Consider the following 18,418-nt stretch of genomic DNA (forward strand, 5'->3'; position numbering starts at 1 on the left):
ACCTACAGCAAAGCATTTGAGGATGTGCCTAATTAAAAGCCCATCTGAAAAGTTTCAGAGAAAAATTGCATCTCAAGATTCTCTGTGGAAAAGAGCAGTGTATTTTGATCCATTCCAACCACAGTATGTATCAGTTATTGCACATAATGGATGCTGTATAGATATAACAGGGTACAGATGCACTGTGACAATTGTGGTATTTGCTTTTTGGGTTGTAATCCTCTATACCGGCACTACCTAAATATGTCTACATAGTATCCTTCCCAGAGACACTTGCCATCTTCTGATTAATAACAGTATCTGAACATTGGAGCAAGTGAGGAGTATTTCACATATAGACAATCTGGTTTTATTGCTTTCATCTTCACTTTACAGCCAGGTGTGTGATCTGAACATCAGCCAGGAACTTCAATAATCTTCTGTTTCAAAACATCTTAGAAAATGCCTGTTTGGGATGGGCTGGTTTATAATATATCCATGGCACACAAAAACATAAATGGAAGCCTCTGAATCCCTGGGAAATATACTGTCTGTTTCTGGGAGGGATTTCTGTCCTCCCAAGTATTTAATGGTGGGCCTGGGGATCCAAGGGATTCTTTGAAGCCAGCAAAGAATTTGCAACCTATGGGCAGGGTTTTTTTAGCAGGTGCAATGTGAATCCAGCATCATTGGATCCAGCTGCAGAGACGGAACTTGCTTTCCCCCACTCATTGCAGAGGAGAGCTCGCTTTGTGTGCACGTGCTTGATTCTCCCTCAGAGGTCAGCTTCATTAACCTTGGGGTTATGCTTTGTGTAAATATGCACTTAGATCTGATCTGCACAGGAAATGTGATTTTCCTCACGTGTCTCCCATCCAAATGTTCCCCAAGGCTGGGCCTGTGTAGCTGGTGAGATGTGCTGCAATGGTGATGCTGCGGCCAGCAAAGCTGTCCTGCTCAGGCAGTGCATGCTGCCTGTGCCCCATAGTTTTGTCCAGCACCTTCTGTAGAGGTGCCTCCATGCTCTCTGAGGTGCAGTCCTGTGTGGTGTGAGCACTGCCCCACGGTGTGTGCTGCTCTCTGGGGCACAGGTTCCTGTGTGGCCACATGTCCCACAGTGTACAGCAGCAGCGAGTGCTCTGCAAGGCTCTGTGAGCCTCCCTCCCCAGAGGTGCAGCCTGCACAGCTGGGAGCATCCAGCATCCAGCAATGAGCTGTGGCACAGAAGGGCTCTGCCTTCCCCCTCACCGTTTTCCTCTCCACCTCCCTGCAGGGGTGAATTTCACAGTTAAGTTGCCACCTCCTGAACAAGTTTATTGCTTCCTGTTTTCCTCTGGATCTGATCCTCAGAGAGCCTGAGCACTGAGCTGGCTCCTGCTGCTTTTGACAAGAAAACAGCAGTAGCTGGGGCAGGCTGCCCCTGAGGCCAGCAGGAGGCCAGGATGCTCAGCACTCCATGGAGCACCCTTGGTGTGTGCTTGTGTGCCTGTGCACGCTGCTGGAGCCCAGGGACACCGGGGGCTGAGGCAAAGAAGACATTGGAGCACAAGTGACATTATCTCAATATAATTTCTAAAACTCTATTGATTGAACAGATAAAATACCTCTGATCTATTTTTTGTTATTTTTGTTACAAAATATTAGCCATTTGGACTCTTTTGCTAGGTGTGACCACACCACTTATCCCAAAGGAAGCTTTTGTTGGTGATATTTACAGCAGGAGACAGGTACAGACAGACAGGTGCTTTCAAAAGCCTACGCATAGGTAACACTTCTGTTGTTAGATTTTAAAAAGACACATTCAGATGGGGTTGTGACTAGTGTTGAAGAGCTGGGTGACTTCAAAGCTGCTGTCCCAGGCGTGGCTGCGAACGAGAGGGCAGGACAAGGACAGCTCTAGCTCACAAAACACTGCCAGCAGTCCCTGGAGCCTACACTAGCACAGTGAGGCAGCTGGTGGAGTGGGAGACGGGGGGAGTTTGCTCAGCAACTTGCATTTCAAAGCAGAGGCTCTGCCAAGCAGCAGCATCCTTGGTTGAGGGCTCAGATTGGTTTTGGAAACCTCAGGAACATGTGCACATAGTTGCAGGTTGAGCCTTCTGAGGAACAGGTAACAAAACTCAAAGCCTTATGGCTTGGAGGCCCTCAAATGCATCCAAATCTGGTGGTACCTTTCAGCATGAGTATTGATGAAATTCAGGTTGTGGACCATACCCTAACCTTTTATCTACAGGAAGGAGAGAAAATGTGAACAGTGGGATGCTTTGAAAGCCTTGTGAAAGCACTGAGTGTTGCTAACCCAGCAGCCAAGACTATGGCATTAAAAATTACTGTGGCAGCAGAAAAGCACTGCATTAAACCCAAATTGTTTGCAAGGCTCAATTCTCCTGTCACATTTTCCCATCCCTTTGCTACTGGTGCAAGCAGATTCATTTCACTGGGCCTGCACCAGCCTGAGCAAGGATCAGGATAGAGCCTGATGTAACCCAGCTCAGTCTCTCCTGCTGTTCAGCAAAGCCACCTTCTCATTTGGCCACTGACTACCCAACGCTCACTGCAGAACACTTTTCACAAGGTTTCTGTTTTCTCTCTCCCCCCCACTCCTTTTTAATATAGAAGGGCATGAATTTGGCAGCAAAAAGACACTGGTTCATTTGGGTTGAGCTAATCTCTGCAGCAGCTCCCTGCCTGACTCCTCCACCTGAAAGATTGTGCTAGGTTCATGATCAGAATCCCTGCTGTCAAGAGCTGGTGATTTTTCTTTGGGCTGGTCCCTCCAGGTGGGCTGTGGTGCACATTTTGTCCTTCGTTAGGTTGTCACTGAGGTGCCCCTTCCAGCCTGCACCCTGTCAGTCTGTGTGCCAGGGTGTCTGCTCACAGCTTAGGGCTACACTGAGTCTGTGTGTCTGGCTGGCACGTGGGAGGACTGCAGGAGCAGACAAAACAATAGATCAGATGAGGTGCAGATATGTTTTAAAGTGCTTGTCATCCTTTGACACCAACCTTCAAACAAACAAAAAAAAAAAAACCAAATCTGTATTTTGGAGTGAAGTCCGAAGGGCTCGGCTCCACGGTGGAGTTTTGACCAACCTGTTCCATGACAGCCTGGAACAGAGCAGTTTTGTGCCTCTCCAGCCAAACCCAACAGAAGATGTGGTAGCCAGCAGGCCAGAAGATAGCAAGAGTTATCTACATTTGCTTCTCTGTCCAAAGCTCAAGGCCAGCAGTTGCCTTTGCAAGGTCAGGGAAACAGAACCAGCTTGCCCTGAGAGAACACTTTGCCTCAGGTACCTCAGCACTTCAGTTCACTCACTTCTACCCTTCATCCAGCATGGAGAAGGGAGTCTCAAGCAGCTTCCTTATTTCCTCTTTAGATCCTTGTAGCTATCCCAATCAATTATTAAAGCAGCAAACATCGTGTAGGAACTTCGTAGGCATTGTTATAAATATTTTGTCTAAAAAAATTATTTCCTCAAGTATCTTAAGGTTTTTTGCTGTTGTCACTTTGTGTTAAATGTCAAGTAAAATCTAATTTATTTATTTTAACACACACACGGAGCTTCATTGGCACACTGCACTCTGGGAAAAAAACCTGAACTAGTACTGCCATTCCTCTCAGACAGTGAAATAACTACTGGGAAGGGGGGACAGTGCCAGTGCCTCCTGGACACCCATTCCACTGCAGCAGTGAGCAAAAACAGCAGCAGCCACACACTGCATGATCAAAAAAGGCAGCTGGCACACATGCTTTCTTGGGAAGCTATGGGCAGCTCAGATGAGGCTCTGGCTGCTGTGAGGCAGCAGGGTGTCACCCTGGAGGGAGTCAGCAGCAGACCAGGCCAGCTGTGCCTCACAGCTGGCTGGGGGTGAGGGGCTCTCCCAGCACCCAGTTCAGGATGCAGAGCATCCAAACTGTCCTGGGGGGCTGGCTAGGAGAAAGCTTCTCTGGTCTGGAGGGAGACTGGGCTTCTAGTCAGGGTTTTCTTACAGTCTTTTCTGTCATCTGCTGCTGCAGTCTTCCCTGAGGCTCTGCTTGTGGGCTCCCCATTGGTACATTTGCTGTTGCAGATAGAAGTGGCAGCCCGGTGCCCAGCTGAGCAAACAAGTCAGAGCTCTTGGCACAGCTGGGTCCATGGGTCATGCTCAGACTGAGGGGGACCTGGCAGTGTGCAGGCTCCTGCCCTGGAGGGCTGGCTAAGTGCAGGGGACCTGTCACTCCAGCCCCTGTCTGTTTCCCTAACTCCAGCTGGGCTTCTGCCCAGGTCAGATGTGTGAACTCTCTCCCTGAATGTTCCAGCACAGCCAGCAAGCATCCAGGGAGCACTGAGGGAGCCAAGCCCATCCCTGATGCACTGCCAGTGGCTTTCTCACTGGCAATGGCCCCAGAGATCAGCACACTGGCACAATCCCTAAGGAAATTGCTGTGTGGCTTTTACCCCACAAGGTTAAAAAAAGTTTTCTGCATCTGTCTTTGCTGTCCCTCTTGTCCTGACATTTTGCACATCCCCACCACTGGCAACAGCTCCTGCCATTCCTCACCCTACCATTACATCATCAGCACCCAGTGCTCATGTCTCAGCCTTGTACGGGAAGGAAGAGAATTTCTGTCTTTCCCTCATAACATAAAATAAAAATAAGGGCCCTAAAAGGCATTCTGTCCTATTTTAGAATCCTAAAGTTGATCTTCTTAAACCTCGAAGGGAGATAGAATGAGTGACTGAGACCAAAGCCTTTAAGCTAATTAATACCTTCCCCTCCCTACTGCACAGATTTTTTTTTTTTCTAAAAATACATCCACAGCCCATTTTTAAAGCTGTCTTCCTTCACATCAATGTCCCCAATAAAGCAGAGGAGCTGAGCTGTCATCTCTATCTCAGGATCTGCCTCTCCTCTCACTTTGAATCTGGGATAGAGAGGGAGAGAGAAGAGGCCTTGGAGTCTGGTATCTGAGCAGCTTTCCTCTAGGAAGGGCTGATGGAGGTAAGAATATAGGGGTAAGTGATAACAGGCAAGAGATACAGATGGGACCTCACATGAGTGGTCTCCAAAAAGTCCCTTCCCTCTAACACAGGTGGAAGAGCCCAAGTGAATGGAACACCCACCCCAAAAGGCGAACATAACACTTTGCTTTCAGAATACAAAAATGCAGGTGGGCAGGAAACACAAAACCAGCCAGAAGAAGGAAAGCAGAGGTGGGTCTGTTTTAGAGAAGACAATCTCCTGTGTGTGTGGGGGGGTGTGTGTGTGTGTTGAGGTGGGAGGGCACCTCTCGGTGCTGTCTCTTTGGAAAAGCACACATCCATTCATTCCAGGAAGATCCCTGGACTGAAGCCCTCCCTTCTGCCCCCTCAGAACTGCTTGGTGTTTCCTTAGTAAGCATGCTCATACATATGCTACCATACAGGTGTATTTACATGTGGTGAGGTCTGCTAGGTCTCAGCAGAGGTCTCTGGTACAATGCTCCAACATAACAACAGAAAAAGTTTTGGTGTTCAGTGAGGCCATCTCTGTGTACTTGTACTGCAGCTCAGGACAGTCTCTCCTCCTCTCAAGCTCTCTTCCACTCGTGCACTCCTTCCTTTGGAGCCGGTTGCTGCAAGGAGATAAAACTTGGAGAGCGATGAGGAGGAAGCGTGGCAAGTGGTGCAAGTTCTCACTCCAGCTTAGCAGGTGGCAGTGATGGTGGCAGGGAGAACTCCACCCCCAGGAATGCCCCAAGGCATGGCACAGGTGAGTCCATTTCTCTCTGCGGCTGGCGAAATTTCAGGGTGGGTACGAACCTGTGGCCAGGTAAATGCAAGGCAGGAAAGGAAGCTGAGGAGTAGGAAACGGAAGACACGGTGCCTAGAAAGCAGCAGGTCATCAAGCCTCTGAGGAACAGGGCAGCAAAGTGCTACATGGGGACAACACGAGCACAGAGGCCAGCTGGGCTGGCAGGGTGTGAGGATGTGTGAGCATGTAGGCTGGCAGTTTCTACAGATGGCTCCTCACAAATAGCATCATCTTGAGGGGAGACGGGGTAAGAGTTAGGTCAGTTGGCTTTTTTTTTTTTCTTTTGTTCTCATTTTACTAAAAAATAAATCACAAACTAGATCTCTGTAGGCAGAAAGGGTCCCTGGGAGGTGCTGGGGAAGGGGAGCGAGGAAGTCTGTGCTGTTTGGTGCTGGTGCTATGGCTACACGAGGCTGCGTGAGCCACTGGAATACCTGCGCCTCTGAAGCAGCGAGCTGGGGGGGCAGTACTGGTGGGGGTGGTTGTAGGGAGGGGGTGGAGGTGGCAGGGGAGGCTGATGGACCAGCTTCATGGGGGTCCCAGGGAGCCCACTGCCCACACCGCGCCACGGCGTGGAGGTGCAGGAGTCGGAGGTGACGTAGCGTGTCAGAGTCTGGTTGAGGGCCGGCTCCATCCGAGCGAGGCACGGCTTGTCCAGGACAATGACTTTGACAATCTGCTGGCACTGTACAAGTGTCCCCGCCGAGGCGGGGTGGGAGGGCACCAGTGCTGTCTCCAGCTGCTCCCGTGGCATGTTAAGACGCATGCTGGGCTGCATTCCACTCTCGGGCCCCAGGGCGGAGTTGTGCTGGTACGTTTGAAGCCTGTTGTGAATTGACACCTAGTTTAGAAACAGCCAAAGAAGCATTAAATGTTACAAGACTTTTCCCATCCGCTGCTACTGGCTGCCCTGAACCCCCGCCACCGGACGGCCTCACATGCATCCAACCCTCTCTCCCTCAAAAATCCAGAATAGGTACAACCCTGGCTGCACAGTCCCCCTCAACAGCCCCATTGTCCCCATCCAGCCTAAGTGTCCCTGTCCTTTCCATCAGGTCAAAGGCAGCAGAGCCGGCGTTCCCAATGCAGTGCAGCTTTGGTTATCAAACAGCACAGGGAACACAAATCGATTCTAAGAGTGGAAGTGTCTGTGAATTCTCATGGAAATGAACAGACCTCGAGGCCATGACTTTGCCCCCACCAGCGAAAAGGAGAGGGGCACCAGGCCACAAGGTTTCAGGTAATCAAGGCTGTACATTTCAGCAATGACAGCAGCTGAATCTGAGATAGAGAGCGACAGAGAAACTCAAGCCTTTCCCAGCTTCCTGCCTTTCTAAGTAGGAAGGTGCACCACATAACTGGCTAATCTCTTTACAAAGGAAAAAGCAGAAACCTGACATAGACTAGCAAAAGGCAGCTCCCTCTGCTCCATTTGATGGTTTGTCAGTGAAAGGAAATGATTTTCAAAAGAAAAAAAGAAACAAAAAATGCCCATCTGGCTCATACAATGATAAAAGAAACTCATGATGAAATGGCAGCAGATTAGATAATCTCAGAGAAATGGAAATGCTCCTCTGCTGGCAGAGTAATACTTGGTCAGCTGAAAGCAGGTAGGGAAGCAGGAGGTCATCAGGGTTTCCACATTGAGATGCTGATAATGGAATCAAATAAGGGAGCTCACTGAGACCAGTCTGAAAAGGATGAGCTGGCCTGGACGGGAGGTCCCTAGCAGGAGAAGTGCAGCAGGGAAATAATGCTTCCCAAATGATGGATGAGGTTATAGTTCCTTCTGGCAAGGACATGGGCTGATGGAGACCCCAAACCAGAGCTAAGTTGCTGGCTTAAAACAGAATGTCAGTCAAGTGACAAGCCCTGTGTAGGAAACAAGTGCTCGCAGGTTGGTGTGGCACTTCCAGCCAGGCAGGGGTACAGGTGAGACAGTGGGGCTGCCCTGAGGCAGAGTCAGCAGCTGCACCAGCAACTGGGAAGGAGAATCTGTGAAGTGCCCAAGCTGCCCACCATGCTGGAACAAGGATGAGCTGTCTGTCCCTATCCAGACATGGAGGTTGCTCAGACTCACCACACAGCAGGACACAATATTGTGTCAATATTTATTCAGGTGTTGGAACATCCCACAGGAAAAGCTGGTTGCTGGGCCAGGAAGTGCCAATGACATTAGGATACATGGAAGCTGTTCTACACAGGGAGACACTTCTCCCAGCAGGAATAGGAAGCTGGCTGGCAGAGGCACCTTTCCCAGGAAGGGGGTGTCTGCAGAGAAATAGGGTGCTCTCCAGGGAAAAGAAGCAGCACCTACTCCCCACAGAGAAGCTGAATTCTTTAAGTGAATATATGTTGACAAGAGGGGAAAGAACTACCCTGGAAAAGGGAAGGTTCAGGACAAATGGAGATATTTCAGACAGAGAGAGAGTAGGAAGTAGTTGATAAGATTTTCAGTGTGAAGATTGCATTTTCCTGTTTCCTCACAGGCAGTGAGGGTATGGGTATATGTGAAGAAACAGGCAACCCACTGGATGCTGAGAGATTCCTGCAAAGATAGATGCACACAGGACAGCCAAGCTCCCTGCCTAGGAAGGTGAAGCTCTAAGGAAAGTCTGGTGTACAAAGGCCATGCTTAATCCCCTTCATGGGGATGGAGAGACAGAGCTGCAGAGATAGTGCAGGAAAGCTGGGCTGTGGGGGATTTGCATGTGATGCTGCATGGAGTTAGCATGTCAGGGAAGTCCTTAGTGGGGTTTTCAGTCTCCCCAGAAGCAGTGGGGTGGGTTAGTCTACAGCGTTTGGGAGCTTGGTCCATGAAGGATGTTACAGTTATAGAAACGGATTGAAAATGCTTTGAAGTTTAGTTTGGATTTGAAAGTTGTATTACCCGTCCTAGCAGTAACTTTTAATTGTATCTCTGGAAATTGGTAAAATTGTCAGTCTGGCTGGGGAGGCATTGATTAAAACCTGAGAAAAGAAACAACAGAGAATGTGAGAAGTGCTGAAGTGAGAGAGAATTACTTACCTCAGCTGCTCTGCACTCTACTTACCTCCACTGTGCTGTCCGAGACCTTCTCCCCCAAATCCTTCTTGCCTTTGAAATAAAACAGAATATCTCACTTATGAGATCTGCCCCTCTAGGCAAGAGCTGGCCCTCATACTGGAGAGTGGACTGGAGAGTTAAAGGGAGAGGTGCAAGGCCAATCCAGACCCTCTTGCAACCTGTTAGCTGCTTAGTAGAGTAAGTTTTATCAGTTCAGGGAAGAAAATTGGGCCAGGTTCTTCAGAAGTTACCCATGCTCTATCAGTAACAGCTCTTTACCAGGTATTACAGCTACAGACTGGATAATGAGACTTCAGGGGTTTTTCTAGGGTATTTGAAGAATGTATATGCTCTCATATTTCCACTATTTGGCCAAGGCTAAAGGGTACAAAACTGAACACTTCTTTTTGCAGTTATTCTCACAGGAACCGGTGAGAACACATTTGCAAAGGCAGCACTTCTAGACCAAAAAAAAGTTGGGTACTGGTGCCCTCTTACCTGTTGGAGAGCCTTGCTTAGACTGCAGCTCCATCTGGGCTCCGTTGGTCCTTAAGGAGAGAGTCTTTGTCCCTTGCTGTTTCTCCAGTTCCCCTGCAAAACACACATTTGGAAATAAATGAGGGGAGGGATGGAGGCAAGGTCACCAGCATATTGAAGGAACAAAATGGGAAATCAACAAAGAGAATTAATGCAAGGAAATCACAAGTGAGTGTCAAGAAGGGAGAGAGGAACAGCCAAGAAAAAACAGAAACCGGAGAGGATTTGATATGTGAAGAAACTTAGGTGTCTCTATAGGACCTTCTTCTGTAGGACCTTCTACATATGACCTACAGGATTTATACAGGATTGGCTAGTGCTGCACAGATGGGGACCACTGCAGCTGAGCTACTCTGGCTCGTCAGTCTGTACAGGGAAAGGCCATCAAAGGCTACATGGACATCTTGTCTGTGTAAGGCCATGGAGTGACAGACTGCCTGCCCTCAGGACAACCATGTTAAAGGTACAGATCTACCCCAGCTATTTACAGGTCATGTTTGCATAGTCAAAGGAGTATGGGACAGAAAAGAATCTCCTGGGTGTGACAGTCCAAGCTTCCCTATTCCAGGCTGTGTATCACACTCCCTGTCTCATAAACATTGTAAGTAGTTAAGTCCTTCCGTTTCTCCTGCTGGCTGGTGGTCACAGAGTGCTTTTTCATCCTATCAGTGAACCCAGGAACATCCTGTGCAGACTTGTGCTGCTCATCCTCTTTGTCCCTGCTCCTGAAGAAGACTTCCCTTTACCCTTTTTGCCTTGTAGTCCCATGCAGTGTGATGGCATTGCAGTGTGAATTGTATGAGAGACCCTTACATTCAATTCGTATCTGTTCCAGTTCCGTCACTTCTGCTATTGACTCTTTCAGGTCTTCCACAAACTTCTGCATTTCCTCAGCACCCAGAGCACAGAAGTGTAGTACCTGTTTTTTCTCTGAGCCTGAAACTGGAGTCACCAGTGTAATGCCATGGGGGTAATCTGAAAAAAGATGTGCCAACAAAACAAAGAAGTGTTAGGCATTCTTGATGGAGTAGTTGGTTGTTTTGGTACATCTGAAGGACAGAGAGTTTTCAATGGAATTGCACACCCAGAGTTTGTCACACTGCCAGCTGTGGGAACCTGCAGCACTGCAGCCCTCCAAGAGAACAGAAGGATCAAGCTGCAGCAGCAAGGCAAGTGTCACCAGCACCACAGCACTGCCCAAACCAGAGAACTCTAGCTCTTAGTCACTTTTAGTGCAGCATTGGGCCTAGGAACCTGGGCACAGAGGTAAGACTGTAAAGCCTTTCTCAATCCGTGGAAGGGTAAACAGTGTTTATGAGGCCAACAGTACTTTTTCTCCTGTGGGAGATGCAGTAGGAGAGGTTGTCTCTGGGGTCAGAGCCACTGCATCCACAGAGGCAGGACTTGTCCCCAGTCTCCCCTTTCATCTGCAGAGAGCAAGAGAGGTGTTGGCACGGTGCAGATGGGGAGCTCATTGCACTCTGCAGGGAGAATGGTAAAGGGAAAGATCTGTATTTGTAGGTCTCTGCTTAGTGCTCCTCACAGGCAAAACACACAGGAATGTAAATGAGGGGCCATGCCCAGAGAGTGAAAATAAACAGCCTTATGCTTTAAAGATCAGGTTTGTGTGCAGGCAGGTGATGACTGGAGATTCAACAGAATCAGGAGAACATGAGAATGCAGAGAACTTGCCACACTTTTGACTAGACTTCCTCTATCATTTGCTCAGTGGCTGGTAGTTTCAATCCCTTTCCTCCTTTCCTTTCACACTCATCTAAATTTAATTTCTGTCTTCCCCTGTCTTCCTTTCATTTCTCCTCCAGTGCTTCTACATTTGCCTGCCTTCCATGGGCAGTCTTCCTTCATTAGCCTTCCTTTATTAGCCTTTCCCAAACAAGCCAAGGCCTAACCTGTTATTTTCAGCCAGCTCTCTGCTCCCCCTGTTTGCATGCCAAACTCTTTTCCCACCCTGTCTCTCTCATGTGTTCAGATCACAAGATCTTTGTGACATTTTCTTTACTGTCTCTGCAGGGGATACACAACAGGGCACCTTTGCCAGAAGATTTGGGCACTCCAGGATGGTCATGGTACCCCTGAAAGCTGATTCCAGCTCTGATGGTGCCTCCTGGGGATGCTCAGGTATGAATGGCCCTTTAGCTCACAGGGATGTGGGAGCCTCTGCATGCTGCAGAGTAGGGTGTTGGGAGAGTGACTCATGCTGCCAGTAGAGTAGAGGAGGGATAGAAAAGACTTAGTATAGCCACAGTGCTGCTACATTTTGCCTTCCTTGCAGCATGTTCTCCATGTGCTCACAATGGAGAGCACTGTGATCCCAGGGGATTGTGCCCCTGATCCCAGGGGCATGAGCCATGCTTGCCTGGGAGTGCTGTGCTGCCCCTGTGCCTGTGCCAGCAGGAAGCCTGCCTGTTTCTGGAGCTCCTGCACGGCACAACCAGCCCCAATCATGACACATCATGGCTCTATTCCCAGACCATCAAGGTCAGGCTGACTAGGGCTGGCCTCCTGCCATGCTTTGGTGGGTACTGTTCCAAGGGCTCTGCCTCTGCCTTGGGAAGCTCTCAGCACAGCATGGCACAGTACAGGGAGGTGGAAGCAGCACCTCTGCCTCTGCCAGCATCAAAGGCAGCAGTGGGGGTTTGGGCATGAGGGGAGAGGGGCTAAAGCTGGCAGCAGCAGTTTTGTTAACAAGGTTCTGCACCAACAGCTGGCTTCTGGGAGCTCAGTGGGATGTATATGGGGATTGTTTCCCCCAGTCTTCACCACTGGTGTTGTCCCTGCCACCATAAGAAGCCAGATCCTTCAATGAGGCCCTTCTGCAGATGCTCAGACCTATGAGAGCTACCAGGAGCTTCTTCTCATCACAGTGTACCCAAAGAGTGATCTCCTTGGCACAAGCCTCAGTTTTCTCTCCTCCATTTTTAACTCTGACAGAATCTCTCTCCTAATGCAAACTCACAGAGCCCCCTCCCTCCTTCTCCTTTTCCCTCCAGGAAACCCAGGAGCAGGGGACTTACACTCATTTTCAAAGAGATGGAACTGCATCCCTAGCAGGCCGACTGACTTGCAGAATGTGTATGTTGAGGAGCTTTTCTTCTTGGGGCAGAGCTTGAGGATCTGTTGGAGGGAGAGAAGCATCATTGGTGCTGGGGAACAGTGAGGCAGGAACTATGCAAGCTGCTCAAGGAAAAAAAGCTCTGGTAAGTGTACATGGGAGCAGTGTTTGCTGAGTGACTGGATCTTTGCAGGAGAGCTGCCTTGTAACAACACTTCTGGAATCCCGTGGGCATTGCCCTAGGCCCACTCAGCTCTCTCCCAGAGGTGCTTGATCACCACATCTTGACTTTGAAAGGGGAATTCTCCTCACCAAGGAACAGATCAAAAGGCAAAGGGAAGCCTGTCATAAATACCTTAGAGCTGGGAACAAGAGTGTATGAGAATGCTGTGCTGCCCTTGTACCTCAGCACTCATGGACCTTGCACCTCCAATTCTTCTGGATCTGGTTTATCCCATGGAGTAGAGGGATAGCAGAGAGCAGATCCTGTCCCCAGGTTCATAACTGTGCAAATGGCTGCAAAGGAAAAGCTGGGTGAAGCTCTCTTATCCTCTCCTTCTACAAAAGGGTTTGGGTTTAGCCTTGCATCTGCTGCCTCCTCAGTTTTACTTCGCCATTAAATTCAGCAAACTTCCATTTTGTTTGGCCTCCTTCCAGTCTCAGTGTAACTCTGCTCTCCTGTACCTGCAAAATTCCATTGCCGGGGCAGGACACTTTCAAAAATACTCTGCACATTTGGGGATCTGAGAAGTACTATCTAGTCTGCTACAGCCTTTTCCACGTTAGAAGGCAGTGATTTTAAAGTGTCTGGCAGGAGAGATTTAAAGGGCATGAGAGGGCTCTGTGTACTGTAGTAGAAATAGACAAAGAAATGAACTTCCCTTTCATGAAATGAACCTCCCTGCTGGCAAAGGCATGAGAGAGAGCAATAACATTGCTTGGATGGCTGTGGGATGTGACAGTTTGGTTTTTTTACTGAAGTTCTAGATTTAGTAGGTTTTTTAATGGTGAAGGGTCCAGAGCTGTGTCTTACAATGTTGATGAACTGGGAGCTGTCCTTAGAACAGAGGGAAAATGGATATTGTGGGCTGGTTTCAGACTTCCTTACAGAAACCAGGGCAGGTTTTATTACTGCAGTGCCTAATTGCCAAGGCACACTCACCACCAGCAGGTCATTGAAGAGGAAGACTTCCCTTTGGTGAGCTGCCTGCTTCTGCACTTTGTTGACGTCGGTCACCTCGAAGAGGCGGCTGCAGCACACCAGCCGGCGGTGGGGCACCGACAGGACCTGCAGGGAGCACGGCAGGGGCTCAAGGAGGGGCCACTGGGGGTCTCCCCCACCCTCTGACTGCACAGCCCTCCCCAGGGACACAATTCCACCCAGTCTGCCCAGACAAATCACCTCCCCTCAGCACCGCTCCTTGCCGTCAATTTTCCTGCCGGTGCAGTAACAGAGAAAGCCTTTGTGATCAGGGTCAATCAGAGGGCAGACTAAATGCAACCTTCTCCCTCACACATCCTATCTCTGGCTTCCAATCCTTGGGTATTGCTCATCCTCTCTCACCCCACTGGACATCTCCAGGTTTCCTGGGCTTTGAGAAATCATTTTGCTTTATTTTGGATAACAGTATGTATGTTCTTGCACTACAGATTGGTTACTGCCCAAAGAAGATATCTGTAATTTGGGGATCTTTTAACCCCAGAAATTTTTAGGGAACTCATTAGAGACAGACAGATAAGATTGTAATCTATCACTTTGCCTTTTATTCCCTACACCCTTAAAAGGCCTGAAAGTTTGAAACACTGCAGACCTATTAGTTAAGCCAGGCAGTACCTGCAGTAAAATTCATGGGCAAACAATTACAGCACTAGATAGTGTAAACTCTGGCCAAGGAGATCCCTCAAAATTAGGAAAGAATGAGAGAGCAGGAAATAAAGAGTTTGGAGAAAAAGGAGTACATTTGTAGAGACAAGCAAGGGAAGTATTACATAAGAGAAGAAAGGCATAGAGGAAAAACACAGAAAAGAGGCCAGGGAGAGAGGTGGGGACAGAGGGGCTGAGTGGGTGCCAGAGGGTTCTGGGTGCTCACCGTTTTCATTCCAACTATGGACTTCTCCACTTTGGTGACATAAGTGACATGGTCCTCATTAGATTTTAGCTCTTTCTGCTGGATCCTCTCATAGATTCCCACCACCAGCTCCCGAGGGATGTCAGCACCGTCGTCCACCCCTGCCAAACACAGAAAATGTTGGGCAGGCCAGCCAGAGAGAAAAGAAAAGGGAAGAACCAGTGGTCCCTGGCAGGTCACTACTGCCTCTGCACTGTGCAGTGCTGAGAAGTGAAAGGGAATAGCAATACTTCACTTTAGGCTGTCTCCTTTGTTTCTCTAATGCATCTAATGCACCAGCAGGAGAGACTGACATCTCTAAGGCCAATGCAGTTGATTTCATTATTCCATTGCTCTGCATGGTGGCTCCTTTCCATGTGTTCCCTAAGGTTTTATAGCCACAATTTCACATTCATTTATCTTGGGCCGCTCAGCAGTAACCCCTGCATTGATTTTGTATCATCAGAAGTGCTAGATGTGGAAAAGGCCTGTGATGGGATTCAGCAGCTCTTGCTGCCAATGCAGGCATCATCTCTCCTTGTCTTCTTGGTGACCTCCACCATTTTCCTTCTGTGTTGTCTCCTAGGAATAATGCTTTCCTGCTATTCTGTTTGTGGTATCTCTGCCTTGACCCTGCCCCTTTCCTCATTTACATCTCCTTAGATAATTCTCCAGATTTTGCTGTCTGACCCTTCAGAGCCTGGCAGAAAAGGTTTTTTTCACCCTTCCCTGAGCCAAACACTGAAAATCAAATTTCCAGTCCTTCCTCCAAACAGAATTCCTGCAGTCATTTAATATTGGTTTTCTCTGCATTCCCTGCAGCTCCCTGGTCTCAGATGCACTATCCTGAGTGATGCAGGTGAGGACCTGCTGAAAAATGGAAAGGCATTGAGATGTCCTGCTCCCTTACCTACATCCTTGCAAATGTATCCCAAGTAACAATTCCAACACAGGCTGCTGAAGCTGCTGGCCTGGGCATTGGCCTGCAGGTGAGTCTGGATTGAAGTGTCTCTGCCTGGCTGTGATGGGGTGACATTCACTTGCTCTAATGAGTTGAGGTGTGTTGCACACTGGAGATGAGTGACCCTCATGCTGATTTAATTCATTGTGGTGTGAACTGACAGTTTTTAAGGCAACTCTAAGTGTAAGTTAACATTTAAAAAAAACCACCCTCTTTTGTTAGTGCTGTCAATTGTAATACTAAAGGGGGTGATGGCAGGTAGCAGACCCATTCAGTATCTGTGGAATTCACTTGAAAGAGGGCTTCAGTGTCACATTATACTAGTCTGAACCAGGTGACAAATTGTGGAAGGTGTGGGAGGCTCAGATGACACTTTCTGAACAGAAATCAGGACAAAGAAACAAGTCAAAGGAACCCAGAAAAATGCAAAATCTTTAGAAAAGACAGGAATTTATGCTGCAAAAACTTTGAGGGAGCTTTATATGAATTGCAGATGTGCATTAAGAGAAACTTGGAAAATGGCTGACCTAGGATGACCTAGGAATGAATATGGCTGGGAAATTAGACAATAATTTGTCTAGACATTATGTCAAAAAGGCCAAACAATACTGAGCTGAGTTACTAGATCTGAAAATAAGAACAAGGCAGTAGCTCTATATATGAGTATGTTGTGACCACATCTGAAAAAGTGCTTTTAACAATATATTACCAGGATAGAAAAGACTGACCTTGAAAATAGAAGAAAATTGATTTGGGGAACTGATGTATCAGAAATTGCAAAGAAATAATGTATGCATGAACTCTGTCACGCCTACAGTTACTATAAGTAATTGCAGGCAATTAAGAAGGAGAAGATTTAGCCTGAATAAAAGGAAAATGTGTTCATATATTCAAAGCAGCAAGTAGGGCTTGTTTAGCACAACTCAGCAGGGTCTAAGAAGGATGGATCTGAACAACAGGAAAATTTAATACAATGGACTGTTTCCAAGAAATGAGATATCTTAAAAGATGAAGCCATCTCTCAAAGGAAAATGGTTGGTTTCTGAGAAGGCTGGACATCTTTCTGCAGAAAACAAAGTTAATTAGAATTTCCCTTCCCCAGCACCCTAGAAGGCATCTCAAAGAGCCTTCCATGTCTGGCTCACAGGCAAGCAGCAGAAGACCTGAGGAAAGGCAATTCCACTAGGTTTTTCCTGCCTTCATCGAGGCAGAATTTAGAAAAGCAAGAGGGCAAAAAAGAAACATCAAGGCAGAGCCCTTACCTCTCAGATTGCGAATGAAGTCCTCCAGCATCATCTTCCTGTCAGGCTTGATGTTGGGGCTGTACATGTCTGTGTTGAGGAGGATGATTGCAAAGGCCAGGATGAAGATTGTGTCCGGGTTGTGGAACTGCTGGACCACATCTGGGTTGCACATGCAGTACCTCTGGCTGCAGCAGGAGGGATGCACACACTCAGCATGGAACATGGGAGCCCTCTGCTCCAGCTTGGCAATGCTTTACCACAAGCAGGTCACATTCCTTTCACCCCACCTCTCACACATAAGAGAAGGAACCCACTGCTCTCTGAAGGCAAATTTCCCCACCAATGGCTGAAGTAAGCCACTGAAACTTCAGCCTTCTTGTCCTCAGGAAGCAAAAGAGCAAGTGAGGCAGGAGTGGACTACCCAGAGTGTGTCAGTACACAAGTGGTGTGTGCTCCAGCCTGCCTTGCTCAGCACTCCTCTGGATGCACCAAGGAGAGCCAAGCAGCCCTGCAAGCCCCTCTGCTTCTCTTCCCTGTTCCCAATGAACAGGGAATCCCTCACTGGAAGCCATATCAGGACTGGCCCCTGGTACCCTTCATGCCACTGGAGCTCTGACCAGGCCACAGCTGTGACGCAGCACAGAGGAATCCATCCCTCAGGAGCCCCTCCATGATCCCCCCCTCTGGAAGGGAATTCTGTGGACATTCTCTCCATGACTGCTGGTTTTTTTGCCTTGTGCTGTGTTCCTTGCTTCCCTTGGTTGCAGCAGTGGGGCTGCAGGGCTCCTGCTCTTACCTGAAGGCCTCGATGAGCCGCTCCACCTTCTGCGCCTCCCCCTGCACGCGGATGTGGGCCTGGAATTTCCGCAGGGCTTCGTCCAGCTCCATGCCTGAGAAATCCATCTCGTCCACCACACAGCTGTGAGAGGGGGACACAGCCTTCATCAGAACACCCTCCCGTGGATGACACCAGGGAGGCTCCTCCACTGTGGCACTGAGGCCCAGTCCCCGAGGGAAATCCCTTGGGAGAGGCCCTGAGACATCACTAAGGCTTCCTGGATCCTGCTTACCACAGGCAGTGATTTCACTCAAGTGATTCCTGCATTCTACAGCTGGTGAGCAATTCTTGTGCTTTACTATATATTTATATATACATACATATGTGTGTGTGTGTGTGTGTGTGTGTGTGTGTGCATACACCATCATTTATACATATCACACTGTCAAAACTCAGGAAATTCCTCTGGCTGCCCTGGAAGACTCGAGCCCCTGCCCAGGGAGCTCAGAGACCTTGGCACAGAGCCCAAGACCCCTGTGCCTTTGATCTTGACCCATGGAGCAAATTACCACCTTTATACAAAGAATTACAAGTCAAGAGAGTTTAAAGTAGAATAATGGTTAGTTTGTCACAGGGTGAAAAATAGATTTTTGAGGTTTTTAGAACGGGAGCTCGGGGTCCCAAGATGGAGGAATTTGGCCATGCCTTGTCCTTTTTCCTTCTTCTTCCTAGCCTCTATGTTCCAGGTGATGCTGGCACTTTTGGATTGGTTTAAGGTAGAAACTCACTGTCTAACATAGGTGATAAGTATTGGGAAGTAATTGTAAATAAAGTACACATAGTTTTAAGTATAAAAAGATAACACTGCCCTGAGGGCAGTCAGTGTGCCTCTGTCTGACCTGCTGAACAGACTTGGCAGG

General features: G+C 48.4%; 1 protein-coding gene across 5 annotated transcripts in view; it reads right to left on the reverse strand.

Annotated features, from left to right (window-relative positions):
- Positions 1 to 321: 321 nt before the first annotated feature.
- IQSEC3 (IQ motif and Sec7 domain ArfGEF 3) overlaps positions 322 to 18,418 on the reverse strand; it is a 99,663-nt gene continuing 81,566 nt past the window's right edge. For 2 of the 5 annotated variants that reach the window (XM_054630963.2, XM_077178225.1), the window contains 9 exons: positions 17,517 to 17,639; positions 16,739 to 16,905; positions 14,498 to 14,637; positions 13,570 to 13,695; positions 12,370 to 12,469; positions 10,148 to 10,309; positions 9,296 to 9,388; positions 8,805 to 8,848; positions 322 to 6,592 (listed from right to left, as the gene is read on the reverse strand). In XM_054630963.2, coding sequence (XP_054486938.2) covers positions 6,155 to 6,592; positions 8,805 to 8,848; positions 9,296 to 9,388; positions 10,148 to 10,309; positions 12,370 to 12,469; positions 13,570 to 13,695; positions 14,498 to 14,637; positions 16,739 to 16,905; positions 17,517 to 17,639 — 1,393 coding nt within the window. In that variant the 3' untranslated portion in view covers positions 322 to 6,154. Of the gene's footprint in view, positions 6,593 to 8,641; positions 8,722 to 8,804; positions 8,849 to 9,295; positions 9,389 to 10,147; positions 10,310 to 12,369; positions 12,470 to 13,569; positions 13,696 to 14,497; positions 14,638 to 16,738; positions 16,906 to 17,516; positions 17,640 to 18,418 lie in introns of all 5 variants that reach the window. The other 3 variants (XM_077178223.1, XM_077178222.1, XM_077178224.1) reach the window with 3 other exon arrangements.

Source organism: Agelaius phoeniceus, chromosome 5, assembly GCF_051311805.1.
Source record: "Agelaius phoeniceus isolate bAgePho1 chromosome 5, bAgePho1.hap1, whole genome shotgun sequence".
In the NCBI taxonomy this organism is placed as follows: Eukaryota; Metazoa; Chordata; class Aves; order Passeriformes; family Icteridae; genus Agelaius; species Agelaius phoeniceus.